At 34.4% G+C, this 20,843-nt stretch overlaps 1 protein-coding gene across 1 annotated transcript in view; it reads right to left on the bottom strand.

Annotated features, from left to right (window-relative positions):
* The window catches only part of colt (carnitine/acylcarnitine carrier protein colt, mitochondrial), a 201,735-nt gene that overhangs the window by 162,676 nt on the left and 18,216 nt on the right, over nucleotides 1–20,843 (bottom strand). Inside the window, exon 3 of the mRNA XM_090393217.1 lies at nucleotides 288–415. Coding sequence (XP_090249343.1) covers nucleotides 288–415 — 128 coding nt within the window. The remainder of the gene's footprint in view (nucleotides 1–287; nucleotides 416–20,843) is intronic.

Here is a 20,843-nt window from a genome sequence, read left to right as displayed (position 1 = left end):
GTAAACACACACACACACACATATATATAAAAATCATCCAAAGAGTTTTTATCAGGTAGTAAAGTGTCATTAAATTAAGCATAATTAAAAGTAAAATATATTCCAAACAATCATCTATATATATTCCAGTAATTTTTGATTTTATCAAAAATAAGTAGTTGGACCTTTAAAATACCTTGCATTTATTTCTATGCTTAAATCAAAGTTTGTTTTTTTTTATATGAAATGGCCATTTTATAATGACCCTTTTACTATGTAAATAAATACTGTATTTAGTTTAAACTTACGTCAGCTCCTCGTCTGGAGTTTTCTGCTGAAGACGTTTACCCACTCCAAAACCAAAAAAACAGACAGCAAACATTGGAGATACCCCTGCCAATGGTGCTGCCATGCCTTTATATAGTCCTAAAACTCCCTGGAAGTAAGAATTTCTATTATTCATATATTTAAGAAAATGAATAAATAAATAAAATATATAGAAACAATGACATAATCACTTCTTATTTATCATATTAATAAGCACAGATATTTAGCATATTTCTGTAGCTCAATCAAGTGATCTTGACACGGAAGTTGGCAACCATGGATAATTTCTCATTATCATCATCATATATATATATATATCTGTAAAGAAATGGACAATACTGTGCCTGAGCAGTGCTCTATGTCTATATAATGATGTCTAGATCATCTTTTTTTCTTCTTGTAGTTCTAACTTTTTCTCATAATACATGCACCAAGAATTTAATTTACTACTTACAATTTCATTCAGTAAGCTTCTTCTTTTTTTTTTTTTTTTTTTTTTTTTTGACTCTTTCAGGTACTTATAGATTTATACCACTTTTTCTATTCAACTGATCATCCATCATTCTTCTTTACTAACCATATATCTAGAGTCCTCAGTCTCTTTTTCCACTCATTTGTTAACAGTGCACATCTCTGCTTGTTCACTATATTAACAATGAATAGATAGAATAAGTTATAAATTAAAAATGCTAAGAAATTATATTCTTGGCATAATTCTTTATCCAAGTGTAAACAAAGTTTGAACCTGAAGTAATTTGAGGCCTGGGCAAGTCGTCGTATATATAGAAGGCAATAACTTCACATCACTTGCCTTAGTATCCCACAATGCAAAGCACATATCATTATGGACATGTATAATGCTATGCATTATTATGAAGTCATTAGCTTCCATATATAGAAGTTGCCCAGTCCTGAAATTACTTCAGGTGCAAACTTTATAATTAAAAAATAATATAATTTCTTAGCATCTTTAATTTATAGTATAACCAAGTGGAAAATCTTCCAACTCTATCTCTAATCCAGAGTATTTTAGTAATAAGGTAAGACACCTGTTGGCTACTCATATATAGAAATATGACTTCTGCATTACTTCAACCTTGGTATTACTTCTGGGTCTGGCATCCACTGATATACTTTTGTGCTGAAGTGGTTGCTTTCCCTGAGCAGCTGTGCTCAGTGGTGGGGTGAGCCTGCTATTGGGCAGTGCCACCACTGATGGTTCTTCTTGTTGGTGGGGGTGAGCTGTCACTGAGTGGAACTACCACTGAGTTAAATGCTCCTTTGGGTCACTCACTACTGGGCGAGCTGAGAGATCACATGAGTTTTTGGAGAAGTATACCTGCACTTAAACATACCTCAAAAAAAAAAAAAACAGTCTGGATAGTGATCCTTCGTATAATGCATAGCATTATACATGCCGTAGGGATATGTGCTTTGCATTATGGGATACTAAGGCAAGTGATGTGAAGTCATTACTCTCAATACGAGTTTCCCAGTCCTGAAATTACTTCAGGCACAAATTTTGTTTGCTTACACTTGGATATCAGATTAAAGCAAGAATATAATTGCTTGACATCATTAATTTATAGTATAACCAAGGGAAAAACTTCCAACATAGAACAAGTTAGCAGTTGCAATCATGTATTTATATTAATTTTTCTGTTAGTATTTTGTACATATGAAGAAAAACTGTACTGGCTATTTGTATTCTTTTTATTTCTCGTTCCCATTTTCCATTACAAGTGATTAGACTTTCCAGATCAATAAATCTATCTACTTATTCTATTTGGCCTTTTAAAATTATGTTTAGTTTTTATTACTATTATTATTATCAACAGACCTCCATGGAGTAAAAAGACTCATTTTGGGAGGTCACACTCTCACATGCACAGCTCATTTACTTGACTTAAATGCACTCACTGTCTCTGCACTGAACACATTTTCAGGAAATACATTCCAATCACCCACCACTCTCCATGCAAAAAAATCTAAATCTACTCCTTGTCCCCTTGCTCACACCCATCTTATACAGCTTCCAGAGATGGCCTCTCGTTCTCCCCATATCTAAATATTCAATTCCTCTTGCAAGGCTACAACATCTGCTCTACTTTTCATAACTAACCCCAACTTTGCATCATCTGCAAACAACTGTATATCACCATTTAAGCCCTTTCCAATGTAATTTATATACAAATTAAACAGCAATAGCCCCAAAACATATCCCTGGGGCATGCCACTAATGACTTTCCTCTTCTGGGATATCACTCCCCAATACACAACCCGTTGACCTATCAGACAGCCAATCTTCAATTCAATGCACTAATGTACTATCCAACTCCATCTGTTCCAATTTAACTACTACTTTGTCATGTGGAAATATTTCATCTATTCCTTTGATTATGACTGTTTTTGTTTTCTGGGTAATTTTTTTTTTAATTTTTCATAGCTATGATAAGTTTATTAGGTGTACCTCACAGATCTACTTTATTCTCAGTGATGAAAAGGATGTCATCTGCATATTTTAGGTGATTTATGTTTCTTCCACCAACTGAGCTGTCAATATGTTCATTTTCTTGAACATTTCTAAGAAGATCTGAAATGATGCAAAACAATTTTAACACACATTCTTGCAGGACTCCTTTTATATTGTGAAATCTATATATTGTGAAAGTGTGCTTTTTCTATTGCAAATACTTGATTCCAATATATGTTATTCTTAAATTCCTTGAGGAGAGGTTAATGTAACATAGCTTTTTATAAGGTTATAAGAAACAATATCAAATACTTTTTCAAAATTATGAAACAGAGGTAGACCAGTTTTATTTTTATTCATTCATTTTTTTATAGCAATTAATCTTTCTCACAAAATTCTGAAGTGCAATAATGCTTGGCTTTCCCCACTTCTGAAGGCATATTATTTTTAGTTATTATTATTTATCAGATTATGACCTCTATTCAATATTATTTTAAGAAATAATTTCATGTCACTGCTCATTAGGCCAATTTCTCTATAATCAAAACAGCAAGTAAATGATTTTTCAGTATAAGGATGATTATCAGATTTTCTATTGTTTTAAACAAAATATTATCATATTTTGAGTCAATTTTTTTAAACAAATTATACCTTTATATCCTAATTTTTTTTCAACATTTAATTGGTAGCTAATCTTTTTTTTCTTTTTTTAATATTCTCTTTAAATTTTCTTAATATATTTTTTATAATATTTCAGCTGGCCTAGTTGATCTGCTCTCCAGCCAAAAGGTTGGAGGTTCGAATCCCGCCGTGGCACGGATGTTTGTGATTGTCTGTGGAAATACTAGGAGTGGTGGTGAGCAGTAGATGGTGGTGGTGGATTGAGTAGTAGAGACAGAGTTTGTAGAGCCCTCCCTTGATGAGTGTTTGGACTCCCTGGAGGTGTCACATAATAATAATAATATGTGCTTTTCTTACTTCTCCAATTAAGACTGAAACACTATTTTTTCTTTTTATTCTGTTTTAGAGAAGATCTATGTCTTTTCTATTGTTCAACATAGGTCTAATTTTGCCAGCGGTGTAAGGAATGTCTGCTGGAACAACAGGAGGAGTGTCTCTTTAAAGAATACATCTTTATCACATTATACCATTTGAATTACCTATTTTTTCTTGCCTGTGAACTCCTGTATCTCATCATATTTGACAAAATGGAAAATTTCTAAGTCTTTAATTGCTTCACATTTACTTCACCTATGTCACCTTTGTCTTGTTAGATTTTCATGCTGTTCCTTTAATTTTCTATGTTTAGTTTCTGTGTTGGTTTTTTTTTTTTTTATCTTTTTTAAAAAAAAATGAATTGTATAATTTCATTAGTCATCCATTCATTTCTTTATTTCTCTTCTTTGGTATTACATCTTCTGATATTCTGATTATTTCCTGAAATTATTCCGAATCTTCATTATAGTACCTTCCCTCATTTTCCAGTTCGACATTTTTGCAATGAAGCAATTTACTAAATTAATTAACCGTTTCTAGTGTAAACTTATCCGAAGCCTGCTTATTAAACCAATTAGCCTTAACTTTTTGTTAATACAAATAATTAATAAATAGTACAAATAGTAACAAAGTAAAAAAAAAATAGTAACAAATAGTTAACATCAATTTTATTTCTATTTTGACTATTAGGCTTGCAGTCAACATCAGTTTTAACTTCTCTTTTTAAGTCATTATCCTGCAATCATTACAAAATCAATCTGACTCCTTGTCAGCCCCCCCCCTCCAGGCTATTCTATGTATAAAGTAAGTCATCTTAATGACATATGAACTACATAATGATTCATAAACCAATTATTAATCACTTTCTTTGCAAAAGTTCAGTTTAGCATATCCTTTCTTTTCTCTAGTCCAAATCTCACTATATTTTCATATCATTCATTGCTTAATTTGCCTTTTGTGTCAGCATTACTACAAGAAACTTAACTGATTTTATTTGCTTTTATACTCCCTGTATCTTTTTTTTTTTTTTTTACAGCTTTTATAATCTGGAAGATCTGAAGTAGGGACATATTTTTGTAATACACATAAACTGAATGGTATGGTCTTCTGTATGATTATGATTACAATACAGTGATTTTATCTGACCACTAATGAATGGATGGAATTATGGCAGAATATCTAAAGGCTTTAGATGATAAGGCTATAAGATCACTAATTGACACGTAACAAAATATACAAAACTGGACACCTGCCAAAAGATTTTAAGCACTCGACATCCCTACCAATAACTAAAAAATCGAAGACAATCAAATGTGAAGAGTACAGAACAATCAGTCTGATCAGTCAGATAGCAAAAGTTATGTTATATATCATCCTAGAAAGAAATAAACATAAAATCAAATTGGAAATTAACAGGAAAATAAAGAAACTAGAGAAGGACTCTTCAACATTAGAACTATTATAGAAAGATATCTGAAGAAGCAGAAAGAAGTCTACTTATGTTTTATTGACTACACAAAGGCCTTTGACAATATACAACATGAACAACTAATCAACTGCATCAGAAAATTAGGAGTAGATGGTAAAGATACCAGATTACTGATAAATCTCTATTAGGAGCAAACTACCTCAATAAAAATATCAGGAGAAACCTCGGATGAATTCCCAGTAAAGAAGAGTGTCAGACAAGACTGTGTTCAACCTTTATTCTGAAAATATCTTCCAGCAATTAGAAGAATTTAAAGGAGTCAGAATAGGAGAGAGAAATATAAACAACTTAAGATATGCAGATGATACAGTACTGCTAGCTGAAAATAAAAAAAGATCTTCAAAACCTACTAGAAGATATATTGAAACTAAGTAAAAATATGGACTTAATTTCAACTTCAAAAAAACCAAAACCATGCTGGTAACAAGAGAAAAAGGGAAAATACCCAATATAAATATTAAGATCAGAGGAAATACTTTAGATCAAGTAGAGAGGTATATATATTTGTGTGAACTAATTACAGAGAATGGAAAGTGTGATAAGGAAATATTAAAAAGAATAGAAATTGCTAAATCAACCTTCATTAGCATGAAAAGCATTTTGACCTCAAGGGAAATTCACACAAAAACAAGAATTAGGCTGTCCAAATGCTATGTATGGTCAACACTGCTATATGGAGCAGAAACCTGGACAATATCAAAATATTGTGAAAATAAACTAAAAGCCTTTGAGATGTGGATCCTCATAAGAATTCTTAGAGTCCCATGGACTGCCAAAAAAACTCATTTAGATATATTAGAGATGATTGGAGAAGATAGGACTCTGTTGAAAACCATTAAGAAAAGGAAAACCACCCACCTTGGTCACATACCAAGACATGAATCCCTACAAAAAAATACTTTTAGAAGGAATGATACAAGGAAAAAGAAGAAAAGGAAGACAAAGAACAGATTGGATGGGAAATATTAAGGACTGGACCTTTTTGTCCCATGAAGAATGTAAAAGAGAAGCACAAAAACTGTACATGGTGGTCAATCTCCCGAAAGGAGATGACATCTGACAAGATGCTAATGAATGAACTTTCAATTAACCAATTATTAAATTATTAACCTTTGAATGAGCAATCTGTCAAATAACTTCTGGAACAGTGTCTTTAGGTTTGTATTTTTTTTTTATCTTTTTTAAAAAAAATTAATTGTATTAATGACTTTCTGTTCAATTGTACCTTCAGTTATCCAATCCTTCAATTATCTAACCAGCAAATAGCTTTCCTGCCATGGTTTGATAATTGAGGGATTACTATAATTATGTTCTGAGATGGACTAAGAAACTTTTTAAGAATTTGAAGTGTAATAACTGTTCATTACTATTTCTGTCCCAGTTTTATGCTCACTTCCACCTTAGTATGCTGAAGTATAGTAATCTCTAGGACCTGCCATCGAAACTCACTGATAACAAAGATGTTTATGGTAAAATCTGTTCAATATTTTGTAGTTTGCCCATTAGAAATAGAAGCTTTATATTTCACATATGCATAATCTAGTCTACCCCATCCCTCACATGCCATCTGTTTGCTATAGGCTCTTCTGTCTTTCACACATGGACTATAAAACAAAACAAGGGTCTCTCTCGCTCTGAGAGAGAGACCCTTGTTTTGTTTCTCTTTCTATATATATATTATATATAGAAAGAGAAAGTTGAGTTGTTCAAATCTATCTATCTATATATATATATATATATATAGCATTGAAATGATCTCAGTTTTTGTGGTAAAGTTGTCTCACAAATGTTTGAAATGCAATTTCTTAAGGAAAGGGCCAGAGTACTAGATACTGACCACTCCACAGAACAGCATATGTCAGACAAGAAGACCAGTACTGAAGAAGACCACATCAATTTGCTTTGTTCTGACTTTATCATTAACAGAGCTCTTAGATTTATGTCATTTACTGCTTTGACATTTCAGTTCCCATTTGTAAGATGGTCTATTATGGGCAAAGAGGCACAGCCAACATAGGAATCTCAACATCAGAAACATAAGGACTACATCCAAACTTCAACCACTTTGATCACTCAGAACTTGAAGACCATGCTTTGAGCACCTGCCACAAGATGCACTGGAAAAAGGCCACCTTACTTCACCACAGCAAATACAAATATGAACTGGAATGAATTTGTCTCTGCTTTAAAAAAACTATCCAAAACTCAACAAATTTGGATGTACAAAACTTCCTGAAATATGGGAAACACTCATCCTCAGATCATCAGCTAAGTAAGCTATTTAGGACTTGAGGCCTACCTGCATGTACCTTTCTGTACATTGTTCCCAATATAAATATAAATTAAAGATGCCAAGAAATTATATTCTTGGTTTAATCCTTTATCCAAGTGCAAGCAAACAAAGTTTGCACCTGAAGTAACTTCAGGACTCGGCAACTCATATATAGAAGCTAATGACTTCACATCACTTGCCTTACTATCACATAATACAAAACACATCCTTATGGACATGTATAATGGTATGCATCATGAGAAGGGTCACTACCCACACCGCAACCTTTACTGAGGTCTCATCAGTGGGAGCCAGACCCAGAAGTGATACCAAAGTTGAAGTAATGCAGAAGTCATATTTCCATATACGAGTAACCAAAAGGTGTCATACCTTACTACTAAAATACTCTGGATTAGAGACAGTTGTTGGAAGTTTTTCCAATTATGGGCAGGGTAGTGATCCTTCCCATAATGAATAATATTGTACACATCCATAAGGATATGTGCTTTGCATTATGGGAGACTTAGGCAAGTGATGTGAAGTCATTAGCTTCTATATACGAGTTGCCCAGTCCTCAAGTTACTTCAGGTGCAAACTTTGTTTGCTTGTACTTGGATAAAGGATTAAACCAAGAATATAATTTCTTGGCATCTTTATTTTATAGTATAACCAAGTGGAAAAACTTCCAACATTGTTCACTGATGATGGCAATTGACTTTGCCATCATAAGCCTGACAATCAGATAGAGTTCTTCCATCTAACAGATAAGCTTAGGTGTTGATGGTTATTCATGACTTATTTTTCATGGTATTAACAACACCACACAATTTTATCAAAGAGATGTTTTATTAACACTTATATTTCACTGATTTTCAACTCAGCATCATCAGAGCACAACACACTTGTACATGCGACAGTGAGTGAGTGAAACAATATAATTGCAAAAGACAAAAGATCTGAAGTCCTATTTTTGGTGCCCTCTAATGGAAAAATAAACATAAAAAAATAAAATAAAATAAATAAAAAACAACTATGCAGGAGTTTTTCTTAGGATAACAGTCTCCCAAATTAATGCAACCATATTTGTTAAGGTTGGGAGAATTCTTCAAAGCCATTGCTGACTCAAAAAATAATCTTTCAGATCTATAACGACTCCTAAATAGCACATTCGTTTTCCTCCATCTAATCCTGTGTGAAGGAGTGTCCAAAGAGTGGTCTGCCAGTCCCGACTTGCCATAGTAATAGTAGTGAAAGTATCTTTTATGTTCTTCCTGTTTGCCCATAATAGGCCAAGTCACAGTCACAAGGAACTTCATACACTCCTGGGTGTGCTAAAGGGTGAAGTTTATCCTTAGGCGAGCGGATCAGAGTTGCCAGCTTGACATGAGGTTTGAAAGTGGTGTGAAGGCCATGTTTCAACAATACTTTGGCTATCAGGAAAATAAAACCAATTCATGTTAAACCACCCTGTATTTATGGATTACCAAAAATCCACAAAACTAATATCCCCTTACGTCCCATAGTCAATAGCATAGATAGTCTCACATATAAACTGGCCCGGCATTTAGCCAAGTCGCTTGCCCCCCTTACTGGCAATTCTTCTACTTTTGTAAAAAATTCAGTCCATTTCAAAACACTGATTAAAAATCTAATCCTAAAAGATTCAGACATAATGGTTAGTTTCGATGTCACCCCCCTTATTTACCAATGTACCACTTATAGACACTCTTGATTTAATCAAGTCTAAATTTCCCCCTGATATTTTTGAATTATTTAAATTTACCATGAATGCAGCTTACTTTACATGGGGAGGAAAATTCTACAAACAGATTAATGGGACTGCTATGGGTTCCCCTCCCCTCTCCTCCACATTAGCAAATTTTTACATGGAACACTTTAAAAACAAAGTACTTACCACAGCTATATACAGGCCACAAGTGTGGTTACGTTATGTAGATGATGTGTTTGCCATCTGGCCCCATGGACAAGACACTTTGGATGCATTTGTCACCTACCTAAACAGCCAACTCCCCAAAATCCACTTCACAGTAGAAAAAGAATCAAATAACTGTTTACCATTTCTTGACATATTAGTCACCAGCCTTTCAGATGGATCACTATCTTTTTCTATTTACAGAAAGCCTACACACACACAGGAAGACACCTACATAAACAATCACATCATCATCATCCAGTCCAACAGTATGGCATTTTAAAAACACTTACACACAGAGCCAGAGCTATTTGTTCTAATGATACAGCTCTGACCATAGAACTCCAATATCTGCACCATATGTTCTTAGCCAACAGCTATAATCCCTACAAAATAGATAAAATACTACATAGGCCCACTACTCTGCCCTCCCCTAATACACAAGAATACAACATGACCATTTCTATTCCCTATAATCAGAAGTACATCAGAAAAGATAGCCAAAGTATTGTTGAAACATGGCCTTCGCACCACTTTCAAACCTCATGTCAAGCTGGCAACTCTGATCCGCTCGCCTAAGGATAAACTTTACCCTTTAGCACACCCAGGAGTGTATGAAGTTCCTTGTGACTGTGACTTGGCCTATTATGGGCAAACAGGAAGATCAGTGAACATCCACCTGGAAGAACATGAAAGATACATTCACTACTATTACTATGGCAAGTCGGGACTGGCAGACCACTCTTTGGACACTCCTTCACACAGGATTAGATGGAGGAAAATGAATGTGCTATTTAGGAGTCATTATAGATCTGAAAGATTATTTTTTGAGTCAGCAATGGCTTTGAAGAATTCTCCCCACCTTAACAAATATGGTTGCATTAATTTGGGAGACTGTTATCCTAAGAAAAACTCCTGCATAGTTGTTTTTTATTTTTTTATTTTAAAAAAAATTATTTTTTTCCATTAGAGGGTGCCAAAATAGGACTTTAGATCTTTTGTCTTTTGCAATTATATTGTTTCACTCACTGTCGCGTGCACAAGTGTGTTGTGCGCTGATGATGCTGAGTTGAAAATCAGCAAAATATAAGCGTTAATAAAACATCGCGTTGATAAAATTGTGTGGTGTTGTTAATACAGTGAAAAATAAGTCATGAAGAGTTCTTCCAGTTTGAAGAACACAGCTACTATATGTTTGGTCTAATGAAATAATGCAATGAAAGATAGCATCATAGTATCTGTATAATAAATTTAGTTTAATCCTTTATCCAAGTGTGAGCAAACAAAGTTTGCGCCTGAAAGTATCTTCAGGACTGGGGTAAGGATCACCTTACCCCAGTCCTGAAGATACTTTCAGGCACAAACTTTGTTTGCTCACACTTGGATAAAGGATTAAACTAAATTTATTATACTCTAACCAAGTGAAAAATAAACTTTCAACATAGTATCTGTAACACAAGTTTAAACTTTGTGAATACATACTAGACCACTGTAAATCACAGGAGTTGATAATAAAGTTAAGAACAGTTTTTATTTTTATTTTATGTCACTCTGGCCCATAAAGTTGGGCAAAAAAGATAAAAATAGAATATAGGCAATGGAAATGAAAGTTTTGAAGACAATACTTGCAAAAAATAGAATAAAAAGTATGGACATTGGGAAAGTATTTGAACTAGAAAATATTGAAGAAATTACTAAAATTAAGGGGATACTAAATCCCACATAGTTTTAAAACCGAATAAGAAACTCAAAGATTGGAATCAGAGAGTTTCTTGCCGAATATAGTAAACTATAAAGTATCGGCGAACACTAGCGTTAGCCAATGCAAGTGATCCTAGTACGTAGTACAATCTTGGGCAACTCGTTGCAAAGGTGAGTAAAGTTCAGATCGCTATTCTTAGGTATTTTCCATAATGTAAAAACACATTTCCTATGTGGGATTTAGTATCCCCTTAATTTTAGTAATGTTTTCATTGCCGAAATGAAGCTTATTAGCTCTTTATACTTAAGTATTGAAGAAATGTTTGTCAATTCTCAATTGATGTCATATGGACATGTAAAAAGAATAAATTTAGAAAGAATACCAGAAATAATGTAAGGGTGGGGATAAAAAAGAGGAAGACTACAGAAAAGATGCCAAGACTAGATAAGAGAGAAGATTTTTTTTAAAAAAAATAAGACATTTTAACTGGAATAAGGCTCAGGAAAAAAAGAACATAAGAGGAGAGAAAGAGATGTGGAAATTTTGATCTGCTTAACATCATCATCATCAACTGTTGCAACAGGACAGACTATGCTGGAACAACTGTTCAGGAAGCTATACTGCTTGGCTGTGACATGCCATTGGTCCTTAACACATTAAGAGGAAAGTGAAGGTAATAGAGATTGCACAATTTATTTTGTTCTCATATGTTGCTGCAAGTTAATACCATTAAAAAGAAATAACCCAAGACATACTACATAGGAAGCTTATATAGAAAGGAAAGAGGAGAGTGATGGAATTATGGAATTAGGAGAGTGAAACTGCAGTGATGCCACTCAAAACTGAAGAAATAAGTCAGACCTAACTGCATGCTTCCATATATAACCATAAAAAGAGATTGGGTCACAATTTCTATGACAGCATTTCTGCTTTATGACAACAATGGTTTCCAGTCTCAATGGTTCAAAGAGTCCAGCAAAGTAGTTTTCAAATGGTAGTTTGAACAATAACCAGGGACTCATTTTGCATGAGGTTCTGAATTTTTTTTTTTTTTTAATCCATACAGCACAGCTGATCTAAACTATACCATCAACTGCCTAGAGGCTAATCAAAACAATGAACTGTGTATGTAATAGATGCACCAAGTAGTAACTGCTCTTAACTCTGAATTATCTGATTCAAATGATGGACAACAGTTATTCTTCCTTTACAGTGAATCTGGATATTTCTTCATTTGTCCTTAGATTTTGCTTCATGCATATCCACAATTATTATATTACAGGAAAAGGATGGCAAAAAGGGAAATGTACATACATTTCTTGATTTCTAATGTAAATGAATATACTTGTTGTTTTGGTTATTAAGGAGTTTGAAGAATACATTTAATGTTGAGAGAGAGAGAGACGAGGAGGCTAAATGTTAAGGATAAGAGTTTAACTCTATTGTATGGATGTGATCCTAAGTTTATATGACAGTGCAGCATCTCTCTGTTAGGTATTTACTATGTGTTACATCTAGTTCCTTGACTTAACATTTATGAGAATACTTTCCACATAAAAAACACTGCAACCCAGTGCTGAATGAAAAATGATATATATGATAGTAGGTTAGTTATGCAAACACTGTCTAAATTAATTATGCCTTGTTTTTAGGACATGAAGTTCATGTTGCTCCTACTTACTTCTACACAATATATAGCAAGATTAATAATTTAGCAAAGTAATCTTCCTTAAGACTACTTTCAAATGGACATGATTAAGGCATAAGTCATAACTAAGTATTAATAAGCATTTGAGATTGGATTGGCTGAATCATTAATATATAAATCAAAGGATAACACAATAAAGGACCTACTTTCAGAAATTGTAGTAGTTATGATCAGTTCTTATTGTTTATTCTGTTTTGAGTTGGATAGTAATAGACCATGAACATAAAAACCATGCAGTTATACATATAAGGTAAAGAAAAATTAACAATATCAAGTAGAATAAACCACAATTTAATAAATGATACAGAATAATCCAGTCATCATGTAAAATATATATTAATTAGAATAATTAATACTTCTGATATTTTTGCAGTCAGAATATACAAACTAATATGTGCATGCAAATATACATTAATTTGTATGTGCATTTGCATGCACATAAAAACTATATTGGGAAACTGACAAAGTATGGCAATTAAGTGTGGACCTAAAGTCTTAAATAGTGGACTGAGTCAGGTTTTTCACTGCTGAGCTGAAGTTCTATGGATGAGTGCTTCCCAAATTAGAGGTAATTTCTGCAATTTTAATGCTGCAGCAAATTTCAAGAATAGCCTCTCTTGTATATCTGTATGTGTTACAACGCAGTAAGATGCTTTTTTCCAGCATATAACAGTATATGATATTGGGGGGGAGGGGGGGGGGATATGCTACAAAAAAAAAACTGATGGAAGCTAGGGATCTTGACATAATTGTGGATAGGAATTTCAAGTTCAAACGTTACATAGCAAAAATTACAAATACAATTCGGAGGATAATTGCAATGTTGAAGTGAACCTTGATACATAAGGATCAGGAAGTCATTTTGCTTCTTTACAAGACCTTGATAAGACTACACCTGGACTACTAAGCATAGATTTCATCTCCTGCAAAGAAGAGTTACAAAGATTATATCGGGATTATGGAATTTAAATCATGAGGAGACTGAGGATGTGGACTACAGACGCTGGTTAACAGGAAAAAGAGGTGATATGACAAGTTTATAAACTTCTAAATGTGTTTCTTGTAGATAGGCCATTAAATTATTTAAGGAATTAAAAATGTATACTGGAATATTAATTAAAAGAAACGTTAATAAATACCTCCTGTATTTCGGCAATGTCACATTGCCATCTTCATGAGAACATTCAACAATGACACGTGCACGCAGGCACTACAAAAAGCAAATGAGCAGAAGAGAGAAAACTACTGCTGTTCCTAGAGTCCTAAAGATGCCCCCTAGCCGGCTATATTGGGTTGTCTTGGCTGTTGGGCTGAAGTTCTCAAGATGCAAGCTTCCCAAATTTGGGGCAGTCTCATGCACCCAAATTTGATGAGGTTTGGAAAGTTTTTTTTAGAGCTGAAGCAGATTCCATGAACAATCTTTCATATTTAAATTTACTTCAGTGTATTAACGTGGCTTTCTTCCAATGTACTCTGTGGTGGGTATCCAGAGCATGGTCTGCAAGCCCAGAGTGGCTGTACTGGTGAAACCGGATGTAGTCTTTGTGTTCCGAAATCCTGACATTTGCTGTCCTGCCTGTTTGGCCAAAGTAGGACAGTTTACAGCTGCAAGGGACCTGGTATACCCCACGTAGGTCTAGGGGAAGTGGTTGGTCTTTGGTGGAGCTTCTGAATGTGTGTTATAAGATATCTGATGAAATTTTTCATTATATGGAGGATGGAGAGAGAAACAAAGACATGCATCAAAGTTAAGTTTATTTGCAATTAAGACTAGGTTTTTCTCTCACAGGGCAGTGAGAGAAAAACCTAGGAGTGTATCTAGTGTGAATGGATTTAAGGGAAGGTATGATAGCTAGTTTAGGTGATGTATAGCCTCCCCTCGACAAGTTCTTGACTCTATGGATATCTCAGATAATAATATCCTATGGCAGATACCCAAAGTGTGGTCAGCAAGTTCCGAGTGGCAATAGTGGTGGCCACCTGTGATCTGACCAATGCTACTACAATCTCTGAAGGTAGGTCCTTCTATTATCTTTTGATACATATGTCAATTACTTAACATTCCATTCTCAAATCAGTTACAGTTGAAGAAGAATGCACTGATCTGCTTGTCTGTGACTAGAAGATTTTTAGTTGACAAGTAAAAAAAAAATCAGAAGGATTTTAATCAACTATTTTAGTAATGCTAACTATTTCATTCATTATAATTATTATATTTTAATAATTATTTGGTAACCTCCATGGAGTCAACAGACTCATTATGGGTGGCCCACTCAACCAGCAACATGTCTATCATAATGTGCTTTGAAGTTATTTACACTACCTGCACTCAGGCAATGAATTCCACTCACAACTCTGCATGTAAAAAATTTACTCCTCACAGCCTTCTTCACATCTTTATACAACTTCCAGAGATGACCTCTCATTCTTGCCATCTTAATATTCATTCTTTTTACAATTTCTTTGGTATTAATCTCATAGAATCCCTTAACTAACTTGAAGGTCTATCATATCTCCTCTTTTCCTCTTATCCACCAACCTCTGTAATCTACATTTTCTCAAACACTCTTCATAACCAACACTCCAGAGTCCAGATATCTGGACTCTGGAGTCCAGAGTCCAGAGCATCCAAAGATGAATAACACTTTGGTTATTCATCTTTGGATGCTCTCTAGTGTTTCCACTTCACAATGAAAACTAGATGACCAAATCTGAGCACACTAGTCCATATGTGATCTGACCAATGCTTATAAAAAGGCACCACTACCTCCTTATCCCTACATATCAATGTACTTTTTATCATAGCAGCAATACAATGTGCAGTCTTTGCAACTCATCGCATGAGTTGCAAAGACTGCACCCCCCCCCCCCCCACAAGAACTTCATTTCACTGTCTACCATCATTCCAAGATCCCGAATCCCATCCACTTCCTGAAGTACTGCTCCACCAGTACAGTATGTAGCCTTATATCTCTGTATCCCAAAGTAACATCTTGCATTTATTAATATTAAAACTACAACCTCACTCCTTTGTTCAAGTCAAAAGTCTATTCAAATCTTCCTGAAGAGAATTAACATCAGCACTACTCCTGATAATTCTATCTATCTAACTTTGCATCATCAGCAAACAACTGAAGATCTCCAGTCAGCCCACATAATATATCATTTACGAACAAGTTAAACAGCAGGAGCTTAAGAACAGAACCTTGGGGCATGCCACACTGGCTATCCTCCTTTTTTTGAGACTCTGCTCTGTCATACACAACTTGTCGGTATTATTCAGAGCCAATCTCCAATCCATCTAACCAATATACTATCTATTTCTATCCTCTGAAGCTTGTACACCAATTTATCTATGGCAATCTATCAAATGCTTTTGCGAAGTCCAAGAATATCACTGTATATAATTCTCCTTTATCCAACACATTTGTCACCTTATCATAAAACATAAGCAGAATGCTAAAACAAGACCTGCCCTTCACAAACTCATGCTGACCATCATAGAGAATCTTATGTCGATCAACCCAATCCTGTATTCTATTTCTAACCAGTTTTTCCAACACTTTGATAACAACTACAGATATACAGACTGGTCTATAATTGGAAACTTCTGTTCTCAAACCAGGGTTGCCAGATGAACACAACAGCTTATGGCCAAAATTTAAAGAAAATATGGCCACTTTGGAAAAGTATTAGGCCAAAAATATGGCCAAAGATATAAAATGATTGAATTGTGTGAATTAACTTGCCAACAATTAAGTATGCATAAATTATGCCTATATATTCGATTACATATCAAAAATACTTTTAATTAAACTTAAAATACTTACAGTGAAACTCAGCTGTTAATTTGACAGCACTTCCTCAAGATACTGAATATCTTGTTCTTCTTTTTCTGCAGTCAAGTCGTAAAGAGTTTTGTTGTTGTGCATTTGTAGCATTTTGGGAGTACATTTAAAGTTTTGGCAGCACATATTGTTATCACTTAAGAATGAACGGATTCTTACAATTGAATCCAGCAGTTTATTTTGCATCCTGTTTCTGGGTTTAGTTTTGATAGATGTTACATAAGAAAAAATTCGTTCAACTATTGCATTACTTGCTGGCACTTTAAACACAGTTCTTTAAAATTATTGTGTTTGGATACTGCTTGCCAAAATTCTAAAGCTTCCTTAGGGATTCCAACTTGTTTGAAGTTTTCTTCTTCATTCCATGCAACAAGGCTAATTTTTCTGTATTGGTCTTCGACTACATCAACATCGTTTATTAGGTAGAAAAATGGCAGATCAGAAAATTTTCCCTTTTCTGTTTGGCTTAGAATAACAGTAGGATTTAAAAGTGACAGACCTTTAAATATATCAGCTGACTCAGAGAGCCGCTTGTTCACTTGATTCAATGATTCTTGAAGCATGGCTTGGCACCTAAATTTCACAGACTTTATTTTATTATTTTCTTGTTCCATATTAGGAGAAGTGCTAAAGCTGATCAAGTACGTCCTAATTTCTTGATCAAATTTAATTCCAAAGTCTACATTTTCTACTATTTTGAATGTTCCATCTTCATTGTACAGCCTTTGATAAAGACTATCTCTGTGTGCGCGCAGTTCTTTGGCAAGATCGTAAGGATAAGCTAGAACAAAACATTAAGTCTTTCGAACTCTTTAACAATGGGAGTAGCAAATACAAAGTAAAAATAATTCATCCTATCTTGTAGCATCTCTTTTATCAACCATGCCTTATACCTTGTATCCTGACCTCCAGATTGTTCACAGCAGGTGAAGTAGGCAATTAATTCTTCCCAATTTAGCAGTATATTATTGAAGACTTTACCTCTCACTAACCACCTTGTCTTGGACAATTTCATAAATGGAAGAGGTATATCTCGTTCCTGGTCATCTTCAACTGCTGAATTCATCACTTTAAAAAGAGCCTTAAAATCTTCTCTTCTCATATTGCTATTTGAAAACCATGAAGAAATTTCAGTCAAAATGAATCCAACATTGGATGGCAGCTTTGAAAATGCATGCTGTATACAAATTGCCAGAGAGTGGCAAATGCACTTCGTTTGAATACAGTTCGGATTTTCATTTCTAATCCTAGTCCACAGGGAATTGTTACTTCCAACCATAGCAGCAGTACCATCACTAGAAACCCAACACAGTTCTTAAGAGTTTGATTATATGAAGCTAACACTTCTGAAATTTTATTAAATAAAACCTCCGCTGTTGTCTCTACAACAGGTATAAGATCCAAGAAAGCTGAGTGAATTTTATTTGTTTCATTGCAAAAAAATCTAAGAACTATGCACAAATGCTTTTGTATTGCAATATCTGTTGATTCATCTACTAGTAATACATACTTTTTACACCTTCTAAATCATGCTTCAGTTGCTCTTTCAATGAAACAGCAATTACATGTTCTATAATTGCAATACATTTGGTTCTGTGCAGTTTAATGCCACCAAGAACACTATTTTGGCAATGTTTCTTAACTACTTCAACTACGTGATCTACAGCACGAATTGAGGAATGACATGCTATTGCAAGGCTAAGTTCTATTTCTCTTGTTTTTCCTGGTCATTCATGGATGATTTGATAACTTTATCTAGAGTTGTTTGTGATGTACTGGGAGATTTATATTGGTGTTTCTTTGATTTTTCGTGAACAGATACGTTATAAAGTTTTGGCATTACGTTAGTTTTGAAATACGTGCAATATGCATGTTGTCCATCATCAGAAGATTTCAGCCACAAATATTTTACTTCCCACTCTTTTATATATTTTCCTCCACCTCTATTATCACTTTTGTACTTAGGCATTTTAAAAGGCTTGAAAAAAACAAAATATCTCAATTCAGAAAATGAAGAAACAAAAAAAAAATTATAGATAATAGTACTACAGAATTTGAAGTACAAATACTAATCTGGCACAGCAAACACCAATCTGGTAAAGGTAAAATAACAAAAATATAAGCAAGATAAAGATCGAGTCTATAAACGATATTAAAAAATATTCATTAATTATACTAAAATCACTTAATTACCATTCTTACGAAATTGAACATATTCCTTGCATATTGTCACAATGCAGGTAAAGTTTATGCAAAATATTCCAGTATGAAAGCTTATACTGGAATATTTTGATAGAACTATCACCAGAGAGCACCAAATGTCTGATATCACGCAACGGAACAACACTTGCAACACAAAGTCTATGCCATAACTAACTAGAGATGATCAAAACAGACATGGACCCAAGCTGGTATGGCTGTTGCGTACGTGTTTTATACGAGTACAAAACAAAGCTGCATCGTGTTTGGTGGTATTTATCAACAGAACTGGATCAAGTTTATAGCAACAATAGTGAGCGGGAGCTTTGTGTACTTGTTTTATACAAGTACAGAATGAAGCTCAAGCATGCTTGGTGTTATTGAGGGAGTCATAGTAACAAACTATAAGTCAGCTACCAAAGGCTCATTATGACATTATCGAACAAACCTTTTCAGTAACAGTCAATTTGCATCAAGCGCGTCACCGCCAACCAAATGCCGGATAAAGGGGTACCAACAGCTAGCCTAACAATGCGACACCAATATTAAACTAAGTAAATAATTCATATGATTTGAAATCTTTGTAAAAATGGTCAAATTAGTGGCCATATTTGCATAAATGGCCAAACTGATTTTTTCATGGCCCCAGAGTTCAAAAAAGTGCCAAATTTTTGAAATTTGGCCATAAAATGGCCAATCTGGCAACCCTGTCTCAAACCATGCTTGTCGAGAGGTATTATTTTGCCTTCGTTGCACTCCTTAGGAATCTTCCCCACTGCAAGACTTTCATTAAATAACCAGGACAAGGGCATGCCTAACACTTTTGCACATTCTTTAAAAATACGTAGCGATGTCATCCATTCCCACTGCCTCATTAACATCTAATCCAAGAAACACTTGATACACCTCTGATTCTTTCACCTTTAATTCTCCAAATTTTTGCCTCCCTTGTACATGTTGCACAGAATCATTCACACCACAATATACACTGATGAAGTGTTTGTTAAATAATTCCACTATATCATTTGCTATGGTTACTCTGCTACCGTAACTATCCACCAGTATCAACCTGCCATTATTATTTTTCCCTCTTGCTTGCCATGTAGCAAAAAAATTCCCTTGGATTAGCTTTGACATGACTGGCCAATCTCCTCTCATATTCTACTTTTTCTTTTTTAACTATGCTTGTCACTTTTCTGGCCTGCACTTTATATTCTTCATGCATCTGTTCACTACGAACTGTCTTGTACTTCCTCCAAAACTTCTTTTGTAACACTGCTTGCTTGATTTCACATTCATCCACCTCACTCCTACTTTATTTGCTTAACTCTTGATATGCAATTATGCATTGCTTGTGTCAGATAGTGCCTTATCATTTCCCATGCACTGTCAACAATTTTTTTCTGCACTATTCATCAACCCAATGTATTGATATTAGTTGGCTACAGAGCTTCTGATAATCACCCACCTTATAGTTCCACATATAGACCTTCTTGATAACATTTTCCTGTTTGACTACATTCCAAACCAATACCTCATGTTCATTTTCACCAACAGGTGGCAGTGTTGATACCTCATTCACAACTACATCCTGTGAGGATATCGCCAAATGTAACACTGATAAACCTCGTGTTACTTGCATCGCATGCTGCTTTAGATAGTTACCTGCAGAAACTCAACAAATTCCCTCTCCTTGTGTTTAGTTTTTAAAATTAGTTTTTAGCATATTTACTTATCACATCTATTGGGAAATGCTGGTCATTACAAATATCTGTTTTGTCGATTATCATTGATTTTGTAGCAATAAAACATGACTGAAGAGGATAGGATACGTATGTACCATTTTTCTTAAAAGAGCACACCATGCATACCGTGAGGTCACCAGTTAATTGCAACACAGCAACCTAAAACAGATAT

This window comes from Typopeltis vanoorti, chromosome 5 (assembly GCF_054136105.1).
Source record: "Typopeltis vanoorti isolate ZY-2024b chromosome 5, IOZ_Tvanoo_1.0, whole genome shotgun sequence".
Classification (NCBI taxonomy): Eukaryota; Metazoa; Arthropoda; class Arachnida; order Uropygi; family Thelyphonidae; genus Typopeltis; species Typopeltis vanoorti.
This window is presented reverse-complemented; position numbering and strand designations above follow the sequence as displayed.